At 36.0% G+C, this 24,121-nt stretch overlaps 1 protein-coding gene across 1 annotated transcript in view; it reads left to right on the top strand.

Annotated features, from left to right (window-relative positions):
• Positions 1-16,526, top strand: part of Tis11 (Tis11 zinc finger protein) — a 38,959-nt gene extending 22,433 nt beyond the window's left edge. The window contains exons 2-3 of the mRNA XM_012487715.3: positions 6,715-7,890; positions 8,777-16,526. Of these exons, the coding sequence (XP_012343169.1) occupies positions 6,715-7,848 (1,134 nt within the window). The 3' untranslated portion in view covers positions 7,849-7,890; positions 8,777-16,526. The remainder of the gene's footprint in view (positions 1-6,714; positions 7,891-8,776) is intronic.
• The last annotated feature ends 7,595 nt before the right edge of the window (positions 16,527-24,121 follow it).

Genomic DNA, 24,121 nt, shown 5'->3' with positions numbered 1-24,121 from the left:
TCGCTCCGCTTACTTTCACCTTTGACCTTCGGAACGAATCCATGGTCTTCGAGTTTGAACGTGTAATAGAACGACGAAGCCGTGAAACTTGTATCGATAGATCGTCTATCCTTCTTTTATTTTTTTTTTTTTTTTCCAAATGAAAATGATTACGAGTTTTATATTTAAAATATTTTAAGAGATATGGTATACGGAGTAGCGATGTTTGCTTCGTGAAATTATTATTTTATCGATCGAGTTGTCGTTTGTTATAATTCTAGAAATTGACGAATCATTTTCTTAACGAAAAGATTTCATTTTCGTTAATCATCGAGTATCGTTGAAAATAATTTGACGATTTAATTTAACGTGATAGAATTTAAAATATGTTGTACACAATAGATATAAATAACGCTTTTGAATATTATATACGCGTGTTGTTACGTGTATATTACGTTCAAACGCTCAACTTTGAAATGATTATATCGAAATATTTTAAATTAATGCTTGGAAACGATATCGAATGAAAATTCAATAATAATATGTTTTAATAATTTAACGATTTTTAAATTATCTCTTCTGAAAAAGGAAAATAGAGAAAACTTTTAGAAACGAAAACCACTATTTTTTTCTTCGTAAAATATATACTTTCGCCGGATAGATTTTTAATTTTCCTAAAAGTATAAAATGTATACGCTGATCGACAATCGTTGAATAACAAATCGTAAAGAGCTGTTAAAATAGCTTATTGGATTATAAGGATTAAGATAAGGTACGTAATCTACGATTACTTATCGTTAAAATTAAAAAAGTAAAATATTATAATAGCGGTAACTGAATGGGATATTTAAGTGATTTTTCGTATAATTTTCTTCTAAATATCTACTGTTGAAATTACGTAATGTCACCATAATGGCAACGAATTATATAATACGCGAGCAGCGAAATTTTCTCTTTGCGATTCCAACTATGTTAAATTTCGCAATATGTAACGTTCTTATCCGATCCGAAAATGAAATTTTATACAAATTTTTCGAATTTATATTCTTTGCCATTTTTAGTTCGATCGATACATGATCATATTGAAATAACGCGCGATAAATGTTATAATTAAAACATAAGCTTTAACATAAAACACAGATTAGAGATTTAATAATTTTGAATTAATTCGTGGTATGCAATTGAAATTTCGTTAGCATTAGAAAACAATCAAGTTCTCCTTTCATCGCACACGACTTATACCATATACCGTGTGTTATTTTAGCCTGTTTCTTCGTCCAATTGGGAACAGTGAAACATCGTTGAGATTGAACGCGTTGATTAATCGTAACGAAGAATATATATTGCGTTGTATATTGGTGCAATCCAGGTTTCTCATGTCATGGGAACGTGGAATATTTAAATATCTGGATAAACGTTGTATGCAATTTATCACTCGTCGTGTATGCAATATTTATGACGTTGTGTTATTCTTTCATTCCGCACCACGATATTTCTACGCCTGTCATACGTTTATTTATTTTCTGGTCAAAATAACAACACCTCGTTTATTGCCTTTTCCTTAAAATTAAGCTAGAAAAATTTCATTATTCATCCTTTTCGCTTTTCGATAATTTTCTTCTATTTGTTTTGAAAACACGTTGAAACGGATCGTTTTACCGCGTTTATTTATTTTAATCTTTCAGGAGAAAATTTCTTTTTTTTTTTTTTTTAAATTTTTCTTATTTGTATCGAAAAAGAAGTTTTCGCCCGTGGAAATTTTGAACGATCCAAAATTTGAAAAAAAAAAAAAAAAAAAAAAGAAAAGAACGGAAACGAATTCGTACAAAATTGGAAAACTTTTTATCTTGAAACACAACAAGTAATCGTCATGTATTGCGTTGTTTCGTTGAAAACACGATAGCGCTATATAGTCGTTGGGTCTTTTATCAATCTCATTACCTTATCTGACCACATCTGGTGAAACTTTTCCATATGCGGAAAATTGCGCGAACAGATGCAAACAATAAACCACAGTGTTTAAATTGATATAGCACTAGTCATTTATTGTTACATTCTTGAAAAATTCTATTAGCGATATAGAATAAAGAATGACGAAAGCAATTCGATTTGCCGAGTAATTGCATTCTCGATACCGAAAGGGTATTAATGATTAAAAAGACAAAAAAAAAATTTATCATTATATAAGAAATTGTTGTACGCACGTTGTAAATTAATAATAATAAATTAACTCGTATTAATTGATGGTATCGGAAAAACAAAGTTCTTGTTTATAATTAGTATTATTATTATTATTTTTTTTTTATAGATAATATCTTTAATTTGATACGTTATCGAAAATTAATATTGTTTCGTTATTTTCAAAAGTTTACGCGTTATTAATTTCTCTTCATTGTCTCTGTAACGAGATAAAGAGGGTATTGAAACGTGGACTCGATATTTTTCGTGAATATAAATTGCGATGCGATTAAAAAAATTATGGAAGGATTTCACTGAGTGAAATGACACGGTGACTCATTGTGAACAAAGGTATCCGATAACTTTAAAAGCTATATACAATTCATAGATTCGATAAAAGCGTACGGATAAACGTTTATACGTATATTTCTTCGATAACTGAGGAACCACTTGTGCTTCCTTTTTTTCTTTTTTCCATACGCAACGTTTGAATCTTAAAAATTTCATTCCGCTTAAAACTTTTGATACTATAGACTTTGATCGTATAAAAAGTATAATCTTTAATTACCGAACGTCTATAAATAGTAAATTGATTCTATTCTAATAAATATAACGACATTCAACAATTAGAAACGCGCGATTTGCTTCTAATTTGATTTTAATACGTTCCGCATCGAGCGTATAAACTGTATCGTTTTATCGTTCGTTAGCAAACGAAAAATGTATATATCGAATGTGCATCATCGACCATTAACGAAATATAATAATAATAAGTGGTTTTCGATTTAACGTTCGTTCTAATATGATGAATTCATATCATAATTTAATCAGAAGTAAAATTCAACCGAACGTTAATATTTGGCCAGTTTCGAAACAGATGTAAATGGTATATACAAAAAGAACGCGTACCATAGCATTTTTCGATCGAAGCATGTTTATCCGGTCGCAATGGAGTAAGAGTGAGGCTCGTTTTACGCGGGTTGTGCGAGTAGGGAACGAGAATGGACGAGATGAGCAGCGCTCTCTGCCGCCAGACTCGGACCGTCGAATCGAGTGAATGAAAAGTGGTATGCCTATTTTCAGCCCGTTTCGTGGAAACTCTCTCGACGACTGTTACACACCGGAGAGCAGCGATTGGACTCCGTGCACACGATGCACTTGTTCCCTTGAGAGTAGTACGCGAGAGGTTGGCGTGGTGAATCATCAACGGTGAGACGACGAAATCCGTTTTCTTTCATCGAACATGGCGTTGTCGACCTCGAGCGGCAGCCATTCTCGAGAGAAATTTCTCGAGAAGAATGTAGTTTTTGCGACTACGACCTTTTTCCATCGTTTTTCCATCCCCGACACGCGTAACTCTTTCCTCGGAAGGAGGCCTGCTGCCTCGCGTTTCGATTGACGCAAGAGATCGATCGTTCCCCTCCCCCTCCCTCTTCTTCCTTTCGACGGATCTCATCCCGGAGAGAATTCGTGGAAGAGCGATCGATTTTGCTGAATGTGTTGTCGAAAAATTTTATTTTTAAAAGATGATGAATCCGCGAATCACCAAAGGCTCGATCAACGAGGAAGAAATTGGTTTATTGGAAGAAAATTTTTATTCCTTCTTTGTTGAAAGAATTCCTATTGTTTAAACCGTGTTATATGGTAGGGAATTCTTCCATTGTTCGAACGAGATGTCATAGACGGTCTATTTTTAAAGGATCGATAACGATTTCTAAATTGTGGGAAATTATTTGACGAACGAGCTGCTAATAATAGGTATATTTTTGTCGTTACAATTATACGGATAAACCGTGAAATTCGAACGCTTTTCTTACACCAGTTTAAACATAATAACGTAATGCTTGGTAACATTAACATACTAGAAACGTGCGAGTACACACATCGCGAGCACGCGTGCTCGTGGAAATTTCCAGACGATCGCGCAAGGATCTACGATGGAAACTACGATGTATCGATCGATCGGACAAAGATGAACGAAGAAAATGCAAGCAACGAGTCGATTTTCGTTTCGAAGATAAATTCGATTCGAATTCTTTTTTTTTTTTTTCTTTAATACGCCTTATTTTGATATTATATATCGTTATTTAAAAATTTCTTTCAACGGTGTGAATCACCATCTCGATTTTTCATTTCCATTTACATGCGCTTATGTACGATTTCGAAATTAATTATTATAGGATTGCTACATTCTTATATGCGATTCAACGCGAACGGTGGTGTTTCGACACCGATCGTTGTTCCTGCTTTTGTCGAATACTTTATTGCACAATTGGGGCTCGTTGTATCGTAGATAAAAATAAACATATTAACGAGACGGATAATTTAAATTGATTTCAGGGTTATTGTTTGTACACACGTGTGCAACTACAATAATGTTTACCGCAAAGTACGAACGTGCACGTGATTAAAGACTGTAAATTACCATAATAAGCCATTTAACTCTAGCTGGTTTACGGTTTTTATTCTCTTTAATGTAAACCGAGAACATTTCGATCGATTACATTGATTGAAAACTCGTCGTCCTCGATACGATAATACACTTTCAGCACGTTAATTTAATCGTCCTCTAAATTATTGTAATTAATTAACGTTGTATTATGATCGGTTCAGAGTCTTCTCTTCTCTTCCTCTTCTTTTTCTATTTCGTACAAAAATTTTGACGGTTTAATAGAGATGGGGAGGGGAAAAAAAAATTGCTCCATTAGCATAAAAACTATCGGTATGACGATTGGTCTTAGTCATATAAGCGTCGCTTCACCTTGGCAAATGTCAATTCTAATATAAATTGAAATGTGATAATTGATTCCGTATAAACGGTTTACTTCTTTTGCGAGGAAAAAAAAAATATGAGAATATTTTTTCATTTATCAAGTTAAAAAATCAATTCGAACAGTCTTTATTATTACAATAAATACGTTCTTTGAAAATATTTTTTCTTGTGAAAGTTGGAATTTAACGATACTAGAAACGATAATATTTAACCGATCCTGGAGAAGTAGCGCTTAATGGAGAGCTAGATAAAGATTGACAGGAATTGTAGTAAATACCAAAGATGGAGGGTTCGTTTTTATGGTTTAGAAAGGTTCTTCTTGGTAAATTTTCTCTATCTAAGATTTCTTGGGCCTTGTTCGAGGGTCTCGTAAAATCCGATTGTTTCCAAAGGGGCACTCTCTCTCTCTCTCTCTCTCTCTCTCGCTCTTCACCAGAGTTTATTCTCAGATTTTTCTCAGGTAGTTTCTCCAGCAAATTTTGATCTTTCCTCTTCGAAAAAAAGATCCTTCGGACCTTTGTCTTCTCGTATACCTGGATCCTCTTCCTATAATTTTAGACTTGCCATCCATCGATTTTACCTCTCTCCCGATATAAAACCAATTAACGATAATGTTTTTTCGTATTTTCGCGATCGAAGCATAGAAAAATGGCAAAAATCGCATGGAAAAAAGGATAAATTAATTGTGTTTGAAATCAAGTTTATACGTGCTAATAATCTCATTATTCGAATAGAAATTCATGCTTACGTAACAGATTTTCCATCAAATTTTTAAATCATTCAATCAATATACATGCACACACACACACACACACACACGTGTATATATATATATATATTACTTAGTATCGAATTACTTTCACATTTAGCCTCTGATAAGCGAGCAATTGAAATATCGAAAAGAAGGAAATTACTCAATTCCGTTTTCTTTTTTTTCTATTGGCGCGGAAAATCAGCAACAGGTCGTGGCAAAAGCATAAAGTCGATAACGAAACGTTTCATCGGGACGTTCGAAATCGTTTATTCGAATAAAGCGATTGTGCACGCCGTTTCCTGTATTCGTTGATTGGACAATCTATTAGGAATAAATGATGGTCGTTGGTCAAGGGTTCGCGGTTATATCGCGTTGAGCAAGCCATCATCATCAATATCGTAATATCTGGGATGAAGTTTCGGGTAAATGACGCGTATTGTTCCCGCATTCGTCGGAATTACCACAATCGTACCGGCGATCGACCGTAATCCGCCTTCGCCTTTATACTTATCTCGAGGAAACGACAAACCGTTTAAATCTGTTACGCGCGGCTGGCATTATTTCGTTACGTCAGACACGAAGAATCCGCTGTTAAAAATACCAATTTCGCTGCCAATCTCTTCCGTGTCGCATCGCACGATTCCTCGAAACGAGGTCCCGATTCGTGGTTTAATTTTCTCGACGCCCAGGGATAAATCGCGAGGTCAGCGCGAGAACGAAAAAATTGTTCCTCTTGCAAATATTTTAGCCCTCCGGGCTCCCTTCAGGGGCTAATGCCCCGATTAAACGCGCGCATTTAATGACTTAATTGGGGAGGAAGCACAGACAATTCGGACGTTTCTTTCGACGTGGCAGGCAAGAATTCTTCGAATTCGATATATAACGTAAAAATAAAAAGAAATCGTATCGGTTGCAAAGAGGATAGAAGGATAGATAGAGTTAGTATAAGGGAGAATGGTGGGAATGGGTTAATCGATAGAGGAGAAGAAGGAGGTAAAGAATAAAGTTTGGATGGGTTGGTGTGTTACAGAACGCGAAGGCGAAGGAAGCAACATCGGGATCCGCGGCGAACGGGTCGAGCAACGGTTCGAGCGGGAACAACGGGGGACACGCGCCACTTCGTCGCTACACGTCCCTGGTAACAACCCTGATCGAGCAACACCGTAAACTGGATCGCAGCGCGAGCGAGCCGACCTCCCGGTACAAGACCGAGTTGTGCAGGCCATTCGAGGAAAGCGGCACCTGCAAATATGGCGACAAGTGTCAGTTCGCTCACGGGTACAGCGAGTTGCGCAACCTCGCCCGCCATCCCAAATACAAGACCGAGCTGTGCCGTACGTTTCACACGATCGGTTTCTGCCCGTACGGGCCCCGTTGCCATTTCATCCACAACTTCGAGGAGGCCCGGATCCACAATCAGAAAGTGAGCGCCCAGCTGGGATCCACCCAGCCCAACATAATAAGCCTGAACCCTTTGTTGAGCGCGGCAGCGGCGGCGGCCGTGGCCGCCGGTGGAAACGGGTCCAACGTGAACTCGAGCAGCAACGTCTCGTTGCTCGAGCAGATCGTCGCCTCCCCGCAGGTGACGGCGATCGCTGCCGCGGCGACCACCCCCAACCTCATGAGAACCAACTCGTTGAGCTTGTGCAACTCGAGCAACTCGGTGTACAACCCGCCGCCGTTGCTAAGAACGAACTCGTTGAGCTTGACGACCAGCCAACACCATCACCATCACCATCACCATCACCACCATCATCAGACCGGTTCGACGAGCGCGAGCTCGGTGATCGGCGCCACCAGGCCCAAGCCGTTGAATCTCAGCCCGACCTTCTCGCTTGGCAGCACCGGGGACTCGATTTCACCTTCGTCCAGCCTCAGTCAGTCGCCCACCAACTCGATGGCGAGTTTCTTCAGCGACGACTGTAATCAACAACCGTCCGTCACCAGCCTACCCACCACGCCGTTCAGTTTCGGCCAGGATTTCGGCCTTCTCGCGACCAGGCAAAGCCCCAGCCCGCGAACCAACAGCGTTTGCAGTCCTTTGGGCTCGGACGAGCTCGCGCCAAGGACACCGTCCCCGTTGTCGCCCAACGCCGAGTCCAGGCTCCCCGTATTCAACAGGATCAGCAGCACTCTCACCGACTTCGACAATCTTAAGATCTAAGGGGAGCTCTCCTTTCCGACTCCTGGGTCCTTCCACTCTTTGGTATTTTATTCTTTTTGTTTTCTTCTTCTTCTTCTTCTTCTTCTTCTCCTTTTTCTTCTTCTTCTTCTTTTTCTACTATTATTACTACTACTACTATTTCTTCTTCTTCTTTCTTTCTTTCTTTCCTTCTTTCCCCGCGATCTTTGTAAAAGATGTACGTACGATACGCGTACGAGGATGTTTCGAACAACACGCGCAAAGGAAGAACAAGAGAGAGGACACAAAGAGCGTTGGACCCAAAAATATATAACTATTCTAATTTAATGATATCGATGGAAAAGACAGGAGAATGTGTTTAAGGGAGAGGGACACGGACTCTTCCACCGACTTGAAGAGGTTTTTTTTTTTTTCCTTTCTTCGTCTTCTTCTTCTTCTTCTTTTTATTCTTTTTACACGCATATATACACACACATACACACACACACACACAATATATATATATATATTTTTTTTTAACATTTAAACTGCATTTCTCGCGTTAGACGGATCCTTCCTCTCCGTCAGCTTCTTATTTAAGCGTTTCTTTTCTGTTCGTAGGACACGTTAGGCATCTTACTCTCGTTCTTTAAAAAAAAAAAAAACGATCATCTCTTCCTTTTTTTTATCATAATCGTCACGATTATATTATTATTATATTATTATTATATATATATATATATTATTATCGCTACAATTAATATTAATTATTAACGTTATCATTAATATCACTATCGATATTGAATATCGTTATATTAATCTTAACCGTATTAATAGCGTCAATCATTTTCTGACCAACGGAGCCGTTATCTTCTTCCCATTTTTTCTTCCCCCCCCCCCCCATTATCATCGTCATCGTCATCGTTATTATCATCATCGTCATCTTCTTTTTATTTTCTTCTATTTTAAGTTCACGCTTACGTTTAACGGAAAGGACGAGATGATATCAGCCCGGATGTCTCGGCCTGCTCGTGGGAATCCTTGATATGTACGCGATTCAACCATGTGTGGAGAAAGGGAAAAATACGGGGGAAAAAAGGAAAAAAAAAAAAACGTAAAAGGAAAAAAAAGGAAAAAAAAAAAAATAATGATTTAAAAGAGGAATCAGGAGAGCAGGAATATCGTATATGTAGAAATATTCAGAAACGACAAGGCGAATGGAAACAGGTCGGAACGGGAGGGACGAGTCCAAGCCTCTAACCGAATTGTGTGACTTCCTTCGAGAAAGTTGTTCTTTGATCTCTCTTGGACCCATAACCCCGTGATCTCGTCTCGTTTCCATCGTCGTCCATCCGCTTTGTCCGTTCGCTCTCTTCCATTTTGTCTCCTCCGTACAACGCAAGGATACTCACGGGAACGAAGCGTTCTTTTTTTTTTTTTTTTTTTTTTAATTTCGATCCGGGGCAGGTGAAACGTTGCAATATTCCAAAATGATATTTTTTTTCTTTCGTTTTTTTTTTTTTTTTTTCTCCGTAATAACGTTTTCTTTCCTCCGGGATTATATTCCCCTCCCCATCTTCCCCTCCCCCCTTCCCCTTCATCTTGCGAAACGACGAGGGAGGGGAAAGTTGTATTTCGAGAGTGAAAGGGAGACGAGAGCAAGACGCATGCGAGAGAGAGAAAGAGCGGAAAGCAAGGCGGATCGAGAGGAAGAGAGAAAGAAAAATAGAAAGAGTCACAGGCATATATATAACGTATATGTATATTTATACGAAGAAACGAGTTTTCGTCGCGTTGGTATTGGATCAAGTGACGAAACGCGCGAAACGGATCAAAGATCATGCTATGCAGATTAAGTGGCTTAAGAACTCCGATTGTCTTCCAATGTTAGAACGAGTTAGAAGAGTTCGTTTTGCGTTGCCCGTGTATGTGTTTGTTTGTGTGTATGTGTGTGTGTGTGTGTGTGTGTGTGTTTTTCGTTTGTGGACACAGAGCGAAAGAGGAGGGAGTGATCGGACGGCGAGAGCAACGGGACGAGCAAATGGAAAGATAATGAGAGAAAGTGATGCGTTTGTATGTGTTACGTGTGTGTATTAGTGTGTGAGAATTACGTGTCGAGAGACGAACGTGTCCATGGGATGAACGAAAGTGCGTTAAATATAAAAAAAAAAAAAAAAAAAAAAAAAAAAAAGTTACGCGATATTTGGATATTTTTGTAAAGGAGGATTCGTCAGGACTTTCGGTCGTCGCACGTTCACACGAGGCGAACTTTTGTTCAAGAGACGATGAGGAAAAAGAGAAAGAAAGAGAAAAGAGAGAGAAAGAGAGATTTGCCTTCAGAATTCGTTCGTTTATTTTTTACTTCGAGACTTTTATTCTCGATTTACTTTTCATTTACTTGATTTATCGGACTGAAGAGAATCTTATCGGATTTATCGTAGTTTGATGTTGAGCATTTCGATTTCTTTTTACCATTCGCTTTTATCCGTTCTCTTCTACGTTTTTCGTTTAATCGATTCGGTCAAAAGTGTGAGGTAGAGAAAATGAAGAAAAGTGGATAGAAGTGGATATTTCTTCTATTCATTTTTACCGAAAGATAGCGCAGTCAAATTAATTGATAGGGGATATAAGAAATTCTAACGACAACGTCCAGAGAATCAACTTTTTCCCCCACGAGTTATCTCGTCTAAAAGAAAAGAAAGCAAATCTCTTTAAGAAAATTTGATTATTTATCGTAGTTTTAACGACTTCAATAGCAATCGAAGTAATTTTTATGTTAAAGAATATCGATGTTAGCTTCCTTAATGGTGCCTTAAATGCGTGCCTCGTCGATAAATAAATGAACGATGAACGAGTATTTGATTAAAAAAAAAAAAAAAAAAAGAAAAAAAAGAAAAAAAAAGAAAAAAATAATTAATAATAATTGGAGTGTGATAGAAAGAGAGAGAGTGAGTGGGAGAGAATGAAAGAGATATCATCAATTTCGTGGTATATATATATATATATATACACACATATATATTTACATTGTTCTTTCCCGTAAAAAAAATGTGATATGTAACTATTGCAATAGAAATATTAACTATTATTAAAGAAAAGAAATCTATTATAGAGAGAGAAAGAGAAAGAGAGAATGCGAGTCAGGGAGAGACAGATACATCGAGCGAAAGTGAGAGTATGGTTAGAGGAATGAAGCGGCGTAATTTTGAGAGTGCTTCCATCTAGCGGGGGAAAAAATTATTTTTCCTATCTCGAAGACATTCGAAGGAAATGAAACAATTGCACCGATCAATTCTTAATTTTTGCTGTATATTAAATATATATATATATATATTTATATATATTTATATATATATATATATTTATTAGTTTTATTATTTTTCTTTCCTTTTTTTAAAAAATATGAATAAGAAAAAAAAATTCTTTTAGAGATTTTAATATATCGGATCGATCTTCTTAGTGAAAAAGAATATTTATTTCCGCCGCGCGTCGCTTCAAACCGAGAATGTGTGAGAGAGAGAGAGAGAGAGAGAGAGAGAGAGAGAGAGAGAGAGAGAGATAGAAACAAAACGAGACAAAAAAGAAAGTGCCTAAATGACGTAGTTTTTGAAAATCGAATACATCTTGTATATATGCACATCATACACTCTTATGCTAAAACAAAATATGTTTTCATTTAATTTATACTTGAAACAAATATTATTATAGATTTAGTTTATTATTATTATATTATTATATTATTAATATAATTATTTTTTATTAATAATTATTAATTATTAACTATTATTATTTTATATTATTATTATTATTATTATTATTATTATTATTATTATTATTATTATTATTGTATTCATAATATTGTACGCCTCGATCGCATACGAAGTAGGTGATCATTTACTTCGACGAACAGTACGGCACATCCATTTAATATTATCTTCATTATATTATTTATCTGGCTGATCGTTTCTTTTTTCTTTTTATTATTATTATTATTATTATTATTATTATTTTATTATTATTATTATTATTATTTTATTATTATTATATTATTATTATTAATATTATTATTTTTTTTGTTTCTTTTGCCTTTTTTGTAAAACGATGCAATCAATTGCTAGTGCAGTCGGTTGCTTCGATGATCGTCGTTCAAAACTCCGAACTAAAGTCAATTAATGCCGTGTCTTATCTAATATATATATATATATATATCGTCGCAAATTATCGTGGCTCTATATATACATTATATTATGCTAATATTATTATTAATATTATTACTATTGCTATTACTGTTACTTTTGCTACTACTTTATATCATTATTACCATTGCTGCTACCACTATCTATTATCGCACTAGTGTTAATCCAGCATTACCGTCACAAATATTCACCATTATTGTCATCGATCATATCTCCGTTTATTATCATGATTCTGTGTCGAGAAACGCGAAGGTTCTATTTCCCTTGAATCCCTTACATTTTCGAACTCGCGACGAAGTTCAACTTTTGTACATCTATTATTTAATGAATGCATTATTTAATTCCTTGCCATAACACATGCACTCTTCCGTTTCTCTCGTGCCCCTGCGAAACGACACGCGCGCTCGCATAGTCCCCCTTCCCTGCCAGTGGCCAGCCAATATTCTCGTTTCTCTTTTGATCTGGACGTTGTACGTGAAAATTCAGAAATTGTATGTAATAGATTTAGATAAAAATTCGAAAGTTTGAAAAATTGTAAAGGAAACGGTAAAGTGGTAAAGAGGAGGATAATTTTTTCCATAAATTGGAAAATATTCTCTTCGTCGTATTCTCGTTCGTTTCGCGCGTTATCATTCACTCGTTCCGTCAGAACGAGACTGTTCTGGCAAACATTCGCCTACAATTTACGTACGACGCACGAAATGATCGATCGAAGCGAGTGGACGTTTTAGCTTGGTCGGTGTTACGGTGGTAATCAGGAAAGGGATAACGTAGCAGGGAGAGCCATCTATAGAGGGGGCGAGAGTATAGAGAGAAAAGAACGCGTCTGGTAGACGCGGAGAGTGAAAGTTCCCTCGAGTTTCTTCGTCGCTCGGAACGAGAGATAAAAAGATGCGTAGGCACACATGGTGGCACTGGTGGAGGAGGGGAGGGACTATGGAGGTCTATGTTCCACGCGCGTTCTCCAAAACGAAACCAAGCGTTATATACACCACCAAGCGTAATACACGTACAAGTTCACCCGTCTCTCGCGGCCAAACGGGAAGAGGCACGACGAAAGTCTCGAGTTCTCTCTCCTCGTGTCGCGAGAGATCCGCGATTATACTCGCACGACGATGAAAGAAGTAGCGACGGCAGGCACACCTTTTCAAAAGCGTCTCGCGATGCCACCGAGTCTCTTTCGTCGTGTTCCGCCATCTTTGTTATTATATCGTTGTTATTATACCATTCTATTCCCGCCTATTTTTCTTTTCCCAGAAAAATGGCCAAATTTCTACGCCAAGATTACTTACTTTCTCTTTTCAACTTTTTCTTCTTCTTTTTCGTAAGTTAATGTGATTTTGTTTGATCTCTTGATAAGATAAATTTATTTATTTATTTTTTTTTTCTTTTTAGTTTTGCATAATCATTTTATAGGCGATCGTTGAATACGAAGAAATATTTGTGTGTAACGTAATTTTTATTGTAGTTCTAAAATTGTGTTTCACAAGAAAAGGTAGAGAACTTGTGCGCAAATTGACAGCATATAAATATTTCTCGATCGTTTTTTTTTGAATATATAAACAATTTTTATTTTTTTTTATAATACAAAGATTATTATCGATAAAATCATTTTATTGGTAAAAATTGCTGAAAAATTTATGAAATGTAAAATTTTTATCGTAAAAGTTGGTCGTTAATTTTTTAGTTAAAAGTTAAAGACACGAAACTTTTTTGTTTAAACATTTCTTAAATTTAAAATTTTTTTTTTTTTTTCACAAAATCTTAATATCAATAAGAAATATATTTTTGCGTTAAGGATAAAAATGTACACAATTTGCACGTTAATTTCCATATTTATTTTTAGTTTCACAATGTTTCGCAATTTAAAAAATATATATTCAATAATTCTCAATCGAGAAGACGATCGACAATGATTTATGAAAAAATTGAAGAACATTAGAACATAAATATTATATTTAATTTATTTACGAACTGTAGAAATAGATCGATTTCACTTACGTACGATGGCAACGTAATTGTTTACTTTGCATACGTGCTATCTATCAATCATTTTTCTCTTCATTTTTCGTTCCAAATCATTTTTTTTTTTTTCCTCTCTTTATTTCTTCCCTTCTTTCCTTTTTCCATGGAACGAAACAAGTTTCCTACTCGTAACTCGTACGGAATGAACACTCTTTCCAATTCGAGCCCAATCTTCATCCAAACACGCTTCTTTGAATTCATTCTTACCGTGTATTCGCACGTTTCTTCTTTTATTTATATTGTACACTTACAAACTTGGCTGTAAATAAATCGAGTTTAAACGATCGAGCACGAATGAGCACGAGAAAGAAAGGGAGTTTTTTTAGTTGATTAGTACAATTAAAATATTGTTATACCTATTTATTCGAACCATTTTACAGACAGATTCTTACATATAGACACAAACACTCGTGTAACGTTAGTTTTCTCACATTTTTCGTTTCCTTTTTATCAAAGAAGCGTGTTGTTATACGATTCTTCCAAGAATTCTCGGTTTTTTTTTTTCTACTCCTTCTTTCGTATATAAATATTTATTTTCTATCCCTATTTTGTCATCCCTCTCGTATGCGCAAGCAAAATATAAAAAAGAAGCAATTTGCTGCTTGATCGAGATATAATGATGAAGCGGCATTAGCGAGACTCGGTCGCTGTAGCGAAACGACGCTAATTTTTCGTAACCCTCCTGTTATAGACTTGACAACTTATATATATGTATATATATATATATTGTATATCTACATTATATATATATATATATATACATATATTAAAATATAATATTAATAATAAAATAATATACTTTACGTTACGTCTTTTTTTTAATTTAATATATTTATTTTTTTTCAATCAAGTATTTATATATTTATACAATATTTTATACAACGTTCTTCACAGATACACGCTATATATATAAATATATATATATATATTATAATATAAATATGTATGTACGTAACAAGAAACGTTACGGCGAATATTGTAATGTGACAGGTCGATCTCTTGGCTCTCAGAGGAAAACCGATACGATCACTCTTTAAGCAAACCCTTTAAGATCCTTTATCTCTTATAACTATTATTATTAATATTAATATTATTATATTATTATTATTATTTTTTTTTTCTTTTATCATCATATATTTTCTTCCATTTCTCCGAGACCAGCCTAAGAAACGTATTTCTCTCCCCTTCCCCCACCTTTCCTTTTTTTTTTCTCGCCCCGCGGGGACGTCGCCTAATCCCCGATTAATCCGGGATTATTAGGTGTCCGAACCAGCAGGGTGCGAACCCCCGTCAAAAAATACAAAAAAAAAAAAACGGAAAAATAGAAAAAAAAGAATTGATTAACGACGAAAAGTGTGTATACTTAATTTCTCCTTGTGATACATACGAGCATCGATTCTCGGGGTCGATGGTCGTTCGAGAAAAATATTTTGCGCGGGAGATATATTGTTATGTATCATGTTCGACGAAAGCGAGAGAGCGAGAGAGAGAGCGAGAGAGAGAGAGAGAGAGAGAGAAAGTGTGAGCGTGCGCGCGCGAGAGAGAGAGAGAGAAAGAGAGAATTAGCGATACGTATTAAGAGAGAACGAAATGCGATTTTTGGGAGCCAATTGATAGGCTGGCGGAAGTCGTTCGGACCGGACATACGTTATCGCGAATACGCTCCATCAGAGATTCGCCGTGAAATCTTTCTTTCGTCGCGTTCGTCGGCCATGTTTTCGTTCCCATCGTTTCCTGCTGGTCGACTCGTAACAACTCGTATCGTAATCGGTGTGTTATCATTGAATATAAATTATTATTTTTAACTCGATATCGATATTGATTTCGATATTAATTTTTTTTTTTTTTTCGATCAATTTCCGAAAACCGGATGATTTCACGGGGATGATCCAAGGTTGTTTTTTGTTTTTCTTTTTTTTTTTTCCTGCCTCCTCCTCCCCCTCCCCCCTCCCTCCCTCTCCTCACTTTTTTTCGTTTCGAGAGAGCGTTGGTCGCGACAAGAAAAAACGTGGTACGAAGCTCGAACGACTTCGGTCTAATCCACAATGGGACCACAAAAGTGATAAATGCACATAGAGTTTCGTTGATTAGAGGAATGGCGAGCCTTGAAAAATAAAAAAAAAAAAAGGAAAACACGGGTCGTCGGTTAACGAGGAGCGATGTTCATCTTTGCGATTGGAGGAGGAGAACGGCAATTTTTATCCGGGATTTTTTCTGTGGCGAGGTAAAAAAACGATTTTGTTCGGTGATGAGTGATGAACGATTGATTTTTTTTCGATTTCTATTGATTTTTGTTTATTCCTTCCTTCCTTCCTTCCTTCCTTTCCGTTTAATCGCTCCTCCACGTGGAACGTGAGCGTCGATCCGCGCGAGACGACCCCTTTTTTTTTTTTTTGTTTCATTTACCGAAAAAAATACACGAATGAAGAAAATTAATAGTTTGATAAGTATTGCCAACAATACACTATCTATTTAATACATTTTATTATTACAAAATAATGGAGTTTGTGTAATGATTTATTTCTCTTGTACCGTTCCTCTTGTATTCCTGTTCCTAAATTCTCCTCTCTCGATTTTCGAATAAAGTTAAAAAGAATCTTGGATGAAAAAGAGTTGCTTCGACGTATAGGTGTATATAAAAAAAAAGCATTATGTCAATCACACTTCTCGTGGATCGTAGAGTGAAAGATTGGAAAGTTTAAATGACTGGATAAACGCACAACTTTATAAATGAAACAGAAATAGAATAGAATTTTTTCTTTTTTAGAGTATATTTTAAAAAATATTATACAACTAGCATAAAGTGAAGCAATTTCTTCGTCACAATCTCTCCGATTTTCAATATTCCTAATTAGTGTTTAAAAATAAGTTGTATTATAACGCGCAATAAAATTGCATAGAATGCAATTGAGCTGCAGTCAAAGTATTACCTCACAATCGGTTGGTCGAGACTTAAAAAATGCAGGAAATTTGCACTTCCTCCATTAGGAAATTTTTTTTTAGCATAATAACATCCTGTTACACGCATAGTTAAAAAGCACTATGCATATATATATATCTTGATCCCCATCACGATTCGAACATTCAGCCAAAGTTGATGTTATTTTATTTTCTTTTATTGGTCACCTGATCTATACTCGTAATTCAATTTAATGGAGTATTTGATTCGATTTGCGGCTATTTTGATACACATGGAAAGATAATTGAATAACGTGTGAACACATTGCGATACGACGTATCAAATCTCTATTTTACGCGAATTCAAATTCTTTATATTCTTTATTTTGGATATAACTTGAATAAAAACTTTTCGATCGAAGAATAAAATTTTCTCACGATACGAAATAAATATTTATACGCGTATTGTTACATCATAAGAAAAATGTTTACATTTTAACGCGTAAAAGACGTGTTAAATGTTAACACGAACATTATTTTTCCCACTTTTTTTCTCGCTATGTTTGCTCGAAAAGATCGGAATATATTACTTGGTTAAATATAAAAACGAAATAAAAATTTGGTAATTTGCTCGTAATATAAAACTGTTTTAAAAATTTTATTATTAATCACGAAGAAAAAAAAAATATATTCGTCACGATATTTCCGTTATATACGATCTTGTGGGAAAAATATCATAGAAATAATTGGAATCGCACAATTGTCATTTGTCAAGAAGGTTACGTAAATGTTAGGATAGTTGAACCTTATGTGTACGTGTGAGTTTCGTGACCTTCGAGGCTGGCGATTTTTTTATTAGAAAACGAAACAAGAAGAAGCGAAAAAATACGCATTAGAAATAAACGCTTGGCTCGAACAAAGAAAAAAAAATATTTGTGAAGAAGAGCTTAGAGAGAGAGAGAGAAAAATAAAGATAAGAAGAGGTAATATTCCGTATACGTTGGCTATTATCCATTATGCAAATACGGCGATATTCGTATTGCCGCGTAAAAAATGATCTTCTAATCCTGAAACGTTATTTTACCAAAATAGATTATCGCGAAGTATTCGATTCGTAAGATAATTTTAAAAATTTCGAAAATTTTCAGCTACTCTCTAACGGTGTGACGTGAGTTCATCTGAGAAGATATAAGGAAAAATGTTAAATGATTTAATCCATCGCTGTACTTCCTTTCGAGAAAAGATCGAGAAAAAAATAAGAAGATTTCATAGCGCAGATCATTATCAATCATTCGCTTAAATCTCCTGTGGCAAACGACACGGTTCCTCGAATATCTGGCCGCATCTAGTCTTATCTCGTTTCGCAACTTTCTGCCACGGTAAAAATCACGAACCACGTCGTCGTCGTCGTCGTCGTCGTCGTCGTCTTTGTCGTCATCGGCGGGGAACGAAAACGAAAGGGAAGAAAGGGGGGGAAAACAGCGGAATGCAGTCCTCGACAGAGTTTATTACAAAGGTATGATATCGCGGCGAAACGAAGCCATTGCTCTCGTTCGAGTTCCGTTTCGCTGCCAATCTTATCGGTTCTCGCGCAAGGCTGGCCCAATCGGTCGATGAACACAGCCTTCGATGCCTATTTACCGACGTTCTTTACTCTTAATTGTCATGCTTTTTTTTTTTTTTTTTTTTTAATTCCGTGCCCATTAAACTGGCTCGTCGTTTCTTGAATTTCAATTCTTGAACAAACGGGACAAAAGCTTAAGAAAACTCGTCTATAATTATAAACAGATCACGATATTAATCGTGTATGTTCACGTATGTAATCGTATACGTAATTTTGAAACGTCTGTAACGTTCTACGGTGTTCTCGATGCATTTTCATACAAAAAGTACAAATCGATGGATAATCTGATAATTTGTTCAAACTTTGGATCACGCCATTGGAGAACATTGTAATTTTAACATTCTTAACTTTGATGCAAAATATTTTTATCAACGGTATCTTTTTAATTGAATTGCAAATCAAGGAACGTTAAACGATCGAGACAAGAATCTGAAGTAAGTATATTATTTATCGATGATTTCAAAACATCTTCTTTTTTTTTTCCAACTATTGCGCAATGTGATTTATTGTTTTAAAAAATAATTTCTGATCTTGCACAATTAACGATAATAAAGTTATATGAATATATAAAGAAGTTTCAGAAATTATTTTTACGACTATGTTATATATATTTTGGAGATTATAAAACAGAAACATTGGAATTATTTATCCCACTCTCCTGTCAGGATCGAAAAATTTATCGTCAAAGTTCATATATTGTACAAATTTACAATCTGATTTAGATTTATTGTTGTTATTATGAACGAATAAAAATTTCGATCACGAACATAGGAGAGCATAGATCGAAGAATCAATTACGATATTCAACGTGATTATGCGTGGTTAAATGGTAGTACTACTAAATTGGTAATAGGCAATAACTTTGACGCGATTGTGAGATAAGCGAGTAAATGAACGATAAAATATCACAATTTTATTTATATCATAGTTGCACGCGGTTTGATGCATTCTTAACGAGTTATTATGTCAATGATTCGTAGCAGTCAACGGGTTATCCTCGATCGTATCGAGTCCTTGTTCACCGTCCCTGACCGTTCCGGTCTCGTTGTTTCTCTCTTGGTGACGATTATGCGAGGGCCTACAATTTAATTCGTGGTCTTATCGCGCATGATCGCGTAATTTTTTTCCTTCCACGTCGATAATCGGTATATAGCCTCATAGATATTGAAGAGAAAAAAATGTGTTATAACAGTTGAAGGAAAAATAACGTGGAAAATGTATTATTTTTTATTCGGATTTATAAAATTAACGCGCACCTACGGTTTCAGAGATTAAATATAATATATCCTCTTTTATTCCCTATGATTTCTATGAAGAAATAATCATGGAACAAATTTTTATAGAAATTATTGCTCCCCATATAATAATATTTGTTTCCCGTGAAATATAACGAAACAACAAGTTTTCATTTAATTGTATTAATATTATATTATATTATTAGTCATGTTTCCTTCTTTTCTTGGTACACGGGATGGATAAGGTGATAAATGGAGGACGATCGCAATTCATTCCACGAATATTATTGCCACGTTATTTCTTCGAATAATGCGAGATTACATTGTTGCGATGCAATCGCTGATGTAAAATAAGCGGAAAATGTAGAATCGAGTTTTTTTTTATCTTAAAAATCTTGAGTTAAAGAGTAATCGGAGAAATGGATTTCAAAGTAAATTGTCAAGCGCATTTAAGCACGTTCGTTAATGATGAAACTTTGACACGAACAACAGGCTCGAACAGGAAAAAAGTATCAAAGATATCGAGTAGAAAAATATATTTACTTCGCTCCAAATCGAAAAAAAAGCGAATCGATTTGATTTTTCCCTACGAAGAAGATAAACGAATGGCCGTTACGATTGGATGAAGAATAAAAAAAAAAAAAAAGATAACAATGGAAAAAATTAAAAAGAAGAATCAGAAAGAATCGGAGAAACGATGATACGATAAATCGACGGATAAGGGAATGGATGGAACGGATTGTTGGAATAAATGGACACGATCGATTCTCGGATCGCTAATGAGACGGCGTTTAGAGGTGGTCAGTTAATAGGAATCAAGCACGAATCTACCACGCTTTAATTCGTTGTACAGTGGCGCACGGCCCGTCCTGTCGGCTACTGCGCCCACGTTCCCGGATGTGTAAAGCGCACCAGCAACCCGCGGAACGTGACTTGTCCGCGACATGTCACAAACTTCGTGCGAGCGCCGATCTAAACTACCTTTTCCTTCTCTCCAACTTGTCGTCGCTACGCGTATAAACCTCGCCGTGGAAACTAGCCCCCCCCCCTCGTAATTACGAATTCGTCGTCCACTCCTGTTTTCCTTTTCTTTCTTCTTCTTTTTTTTTTTTTTTTTTTTTCTTTTCACATAGTCGAGGAGAGTACAGCTCGATGCGATTCGATTCCAGTGCACGAATATAAAATTAACGGGGTATGGTAAGAGATTGATTACGAAATATTTTCTTTCCGGTAAAATATTTTGTAATTCGTGCAAGGAATCGAAGGCTTAACGCGATTGTCGATTTAAGTCGAAGAGCGTATAAACTTTTATCGCGAAAATAAAATTGGATAGAAATTCAAAGTCGTAAAATCACCGTGTGAAATGAATATTCGAGGAATATTGTTGAAATTATAGAGATCCTTTATTTATAGTCGAGAGAGTAGAATTTTTTAAACGTACTAAATATCTAACGAATTTAACGGTCGTTTATTTGGTCATTTTCATCATATGTCACTTTAAACAATTCCAACCAAGAGCCAACGTTTCTTCAAAGTTTACAACCCATTTAAAATTTTGCTAAAATTATTACTACGTATTTAATACACATTTAACGTTGAGACGTTTTCGATATTTACAACAACAAGCGTTGATAATCTAAGATTGAAAGCGTTAAGAGTTCCCATATTTTATCGATTTACGCGCACACAATCACGATCGGTTCGTATATTTCGTTTTACGAGTATCTGAAACGGAAAATGTTTCTAACGTTTGATATTTTCTAACTATGAAAATAACATTTTGGTCAACGATGTAACGCATATACGTTTTACTAGCTTGAAATATCATGTAATAGTCGATAGTTTCGATATTTCACACGTTATTCGCGTCGAAAGTTTATACGCAACTTGTAGTTTGCAATCAAGTAGATTGTATTTTATTCGTCTTCGAGTTTCGGTGTTCTACACTTTTGCGTGTTTACGTTGCCTCTGCATAAAGTACATTTTACGAACTGTACTTATTATTTGGGCAGACTATTGCAAATTTGATGCCTGGAATAATTCTAAAAGTAACCGGGACGAGCTATATTCAGTGATGAGTATTGTGATACTTGTGCTCGCGCGAGAGACGATTCGTTACTTAAAACTCTCTCTCGAGAGAGAGAGAGCTCTAAATTTTGCTTTTTGATTCGTCTACAACGATTTCTTACGTAAGATTTATATGGAATATATTCTTATGCAAAATATTTCGGCATAAATTTAAATTTTTATACGAAATTAAATACTTATCCATAATTAAAATATTTTCTGAGAGGAATTATTTAATTTCAGAAAGCCACTGTGTATCTCGTTGCTCTCTTCTATTGGCAATATTTCAACATTTGCCAAATAGTTAAGCTGTTTGATTTAGAAACTATTACTATTAAACTATTGTAACGATTACCCAATCGAGATCGATCCACTACGTTGTTACACGATACATACTTTTATCATTCCGAAGCTTTCGACGTTGTTCGAAAATTTTTTAAAAAACACAGAAATTTAGAAATCTAGAAAAATCACGCAATATTTTTAATGGAAAAGAAATTTTCGATACGTACGTATGAATTGCTCCACTAGAACGTGGATACTTCAACTTCGATCATCTAAGTCGAATGCTGCAACGTACAAAACGTTTTAAAAAGTTTTTGTTTTAACGGTATCAGAAGACCGAACGGCACGAGAACGTTTTTCTTTTTTTTTTTTTTCTTATCGTTTAAAGGCTGAGTTTCGTGTGTTCGTACTCGCCTTTCTGATCCGTTTCGACGGGAGTCGCGCAAGATTGTGAAAGTTAGTCGTAGTAAGCGCTTTTTATGCGGTGATAAAATACATAAATCTCACAATGTAGAGCGAGCGTAACGGTTACAGTAGCTACAATTTCATTCACGTAAGATTTGTGGTGTACGGTTGTTCCCAGCTATACACGTAAGTTCGGGGCACGTAAAGTGTCGCTGTGCGTGGCTCGCAGTGAAGTGGCTTCGCTTCACGAGAGAAACGAGAAACGGTGTGTCGCTCCCCTATAAAAGATACTATACGTATTATTTGGTGACGGTGTGGCGAGCGGTGACCAAAAACGTAGCAGTAGGAGACAAATCGTAAAACCGGGACAAATTTTTTTTTTTTTTTAATTTCATTTCGAAATAACTGTTAAATTAAACAGCTTGAGCATAGGCTCGAGAGGAGAGGGGGAGGAGGTGGGGGAGGGAGGGAAACGCTATAAAATTTCCTACGTTAATTATAATTTCTAAAATCTTCCCGTTCACTTTTTTTTTAATCCCGCATCCGTGTTTGCACAATTGGTCGAATCGAGTTTTCTGGCTACGCACCTGCTACCTGCAGGATTTGAAGAAAAAAGTGATGGTCGTCGACGACGACGACGACGACAATTTACAAGCGCGGCGTGGGTTAATGACGCGTTAAAAAATATCGTCGTCGCATTGTTACAATGTAATTAATCGGCGTATTTACGATGTCGCGTCGAGTGATACGCGTTTTTATATACGCGCACTGTTCGTAAAAGTTTTCGCTCGTCTCTTCCATGTACGTAATAAATTGAGCGAATCTTTATTGATGCTCCCACAGCCGGTGCACGCGACTTCCGGCAGAAAAAGTATGCGGAGGAAAGTAGGGCAGAAATAAAGAGATTCTTTTTTTTCCTCTTCTTTTTTTTTTTTTTTTTGAGCGAGAAAGAACTTGCGTTTTTCTTTCTTCTTTCCCCCCCCCCTCCTTCTTTTTTTTTTTTTTTAATTTTAACGTAGAAGAAAGGAGAGGGGAAAAAAAGAATTCGAAAATAAATTTTATATTTCATAAAGGATACGCGATACAAAGAAATTGTCAAAGATAATTGAATGAATATCGTATACATATATATATATATATATATTTTTACATTCAATTAACACTATTTCATTTAACTCCGTTAACTTTCATTTCGAATAATAATAAATAATAATAAATATGGAATTGAAGAGGTAGATACGCGTGTATACTTTTTTATGTACTTTCTAGCGAATAATTCTAAAATTCTCTCGTCTTATCGTTCCTCCGATTCTTCTTTCTATCGTTTATCTGCGTCCGGGGCAAAGGTCGGGGTTTGGGGTTTGGCCGCCGATCGGCCGGGCCAACGATCGAAAGTTGGAGCGAGCAGCAGCGTTGTGGAGCGTTGCGGAGAGGCAGTTTTCCGGTGGCCACGTTTTCCTATCATTTCCCATGTGTCCTTCTCTCGTGCGTGCATCGACTCGGGGTCGTCGACCCGGCTCAGCCGGAGGCCGATTGTGGACATTCGAAAAGGCAGCGAGAGCAAGATTGGCGAAGGCGAG

This window comes from Apis florea, unplaced genomic scaffold, assembly GCF_048593485.1.
Source record: "Apis florea isolate Af1SG1 unplaced genomic scaffold, ASM4859348v1 contig_3585_pilon, whole genome shotgun sequence".
In the NCBI taxonomy this organism is placed as follows: domain Eukaryota; kingdom Metazoa; phylum Arthropoda; class Insecta; order Hymenoptera; family Apidae; genus Apis; species Apis florea.
The sequence above is the reverse complement of the archived record's forward strand: the minus strand, read 5'-3'. Positions and strand labels throughout refer to the sequence as shown.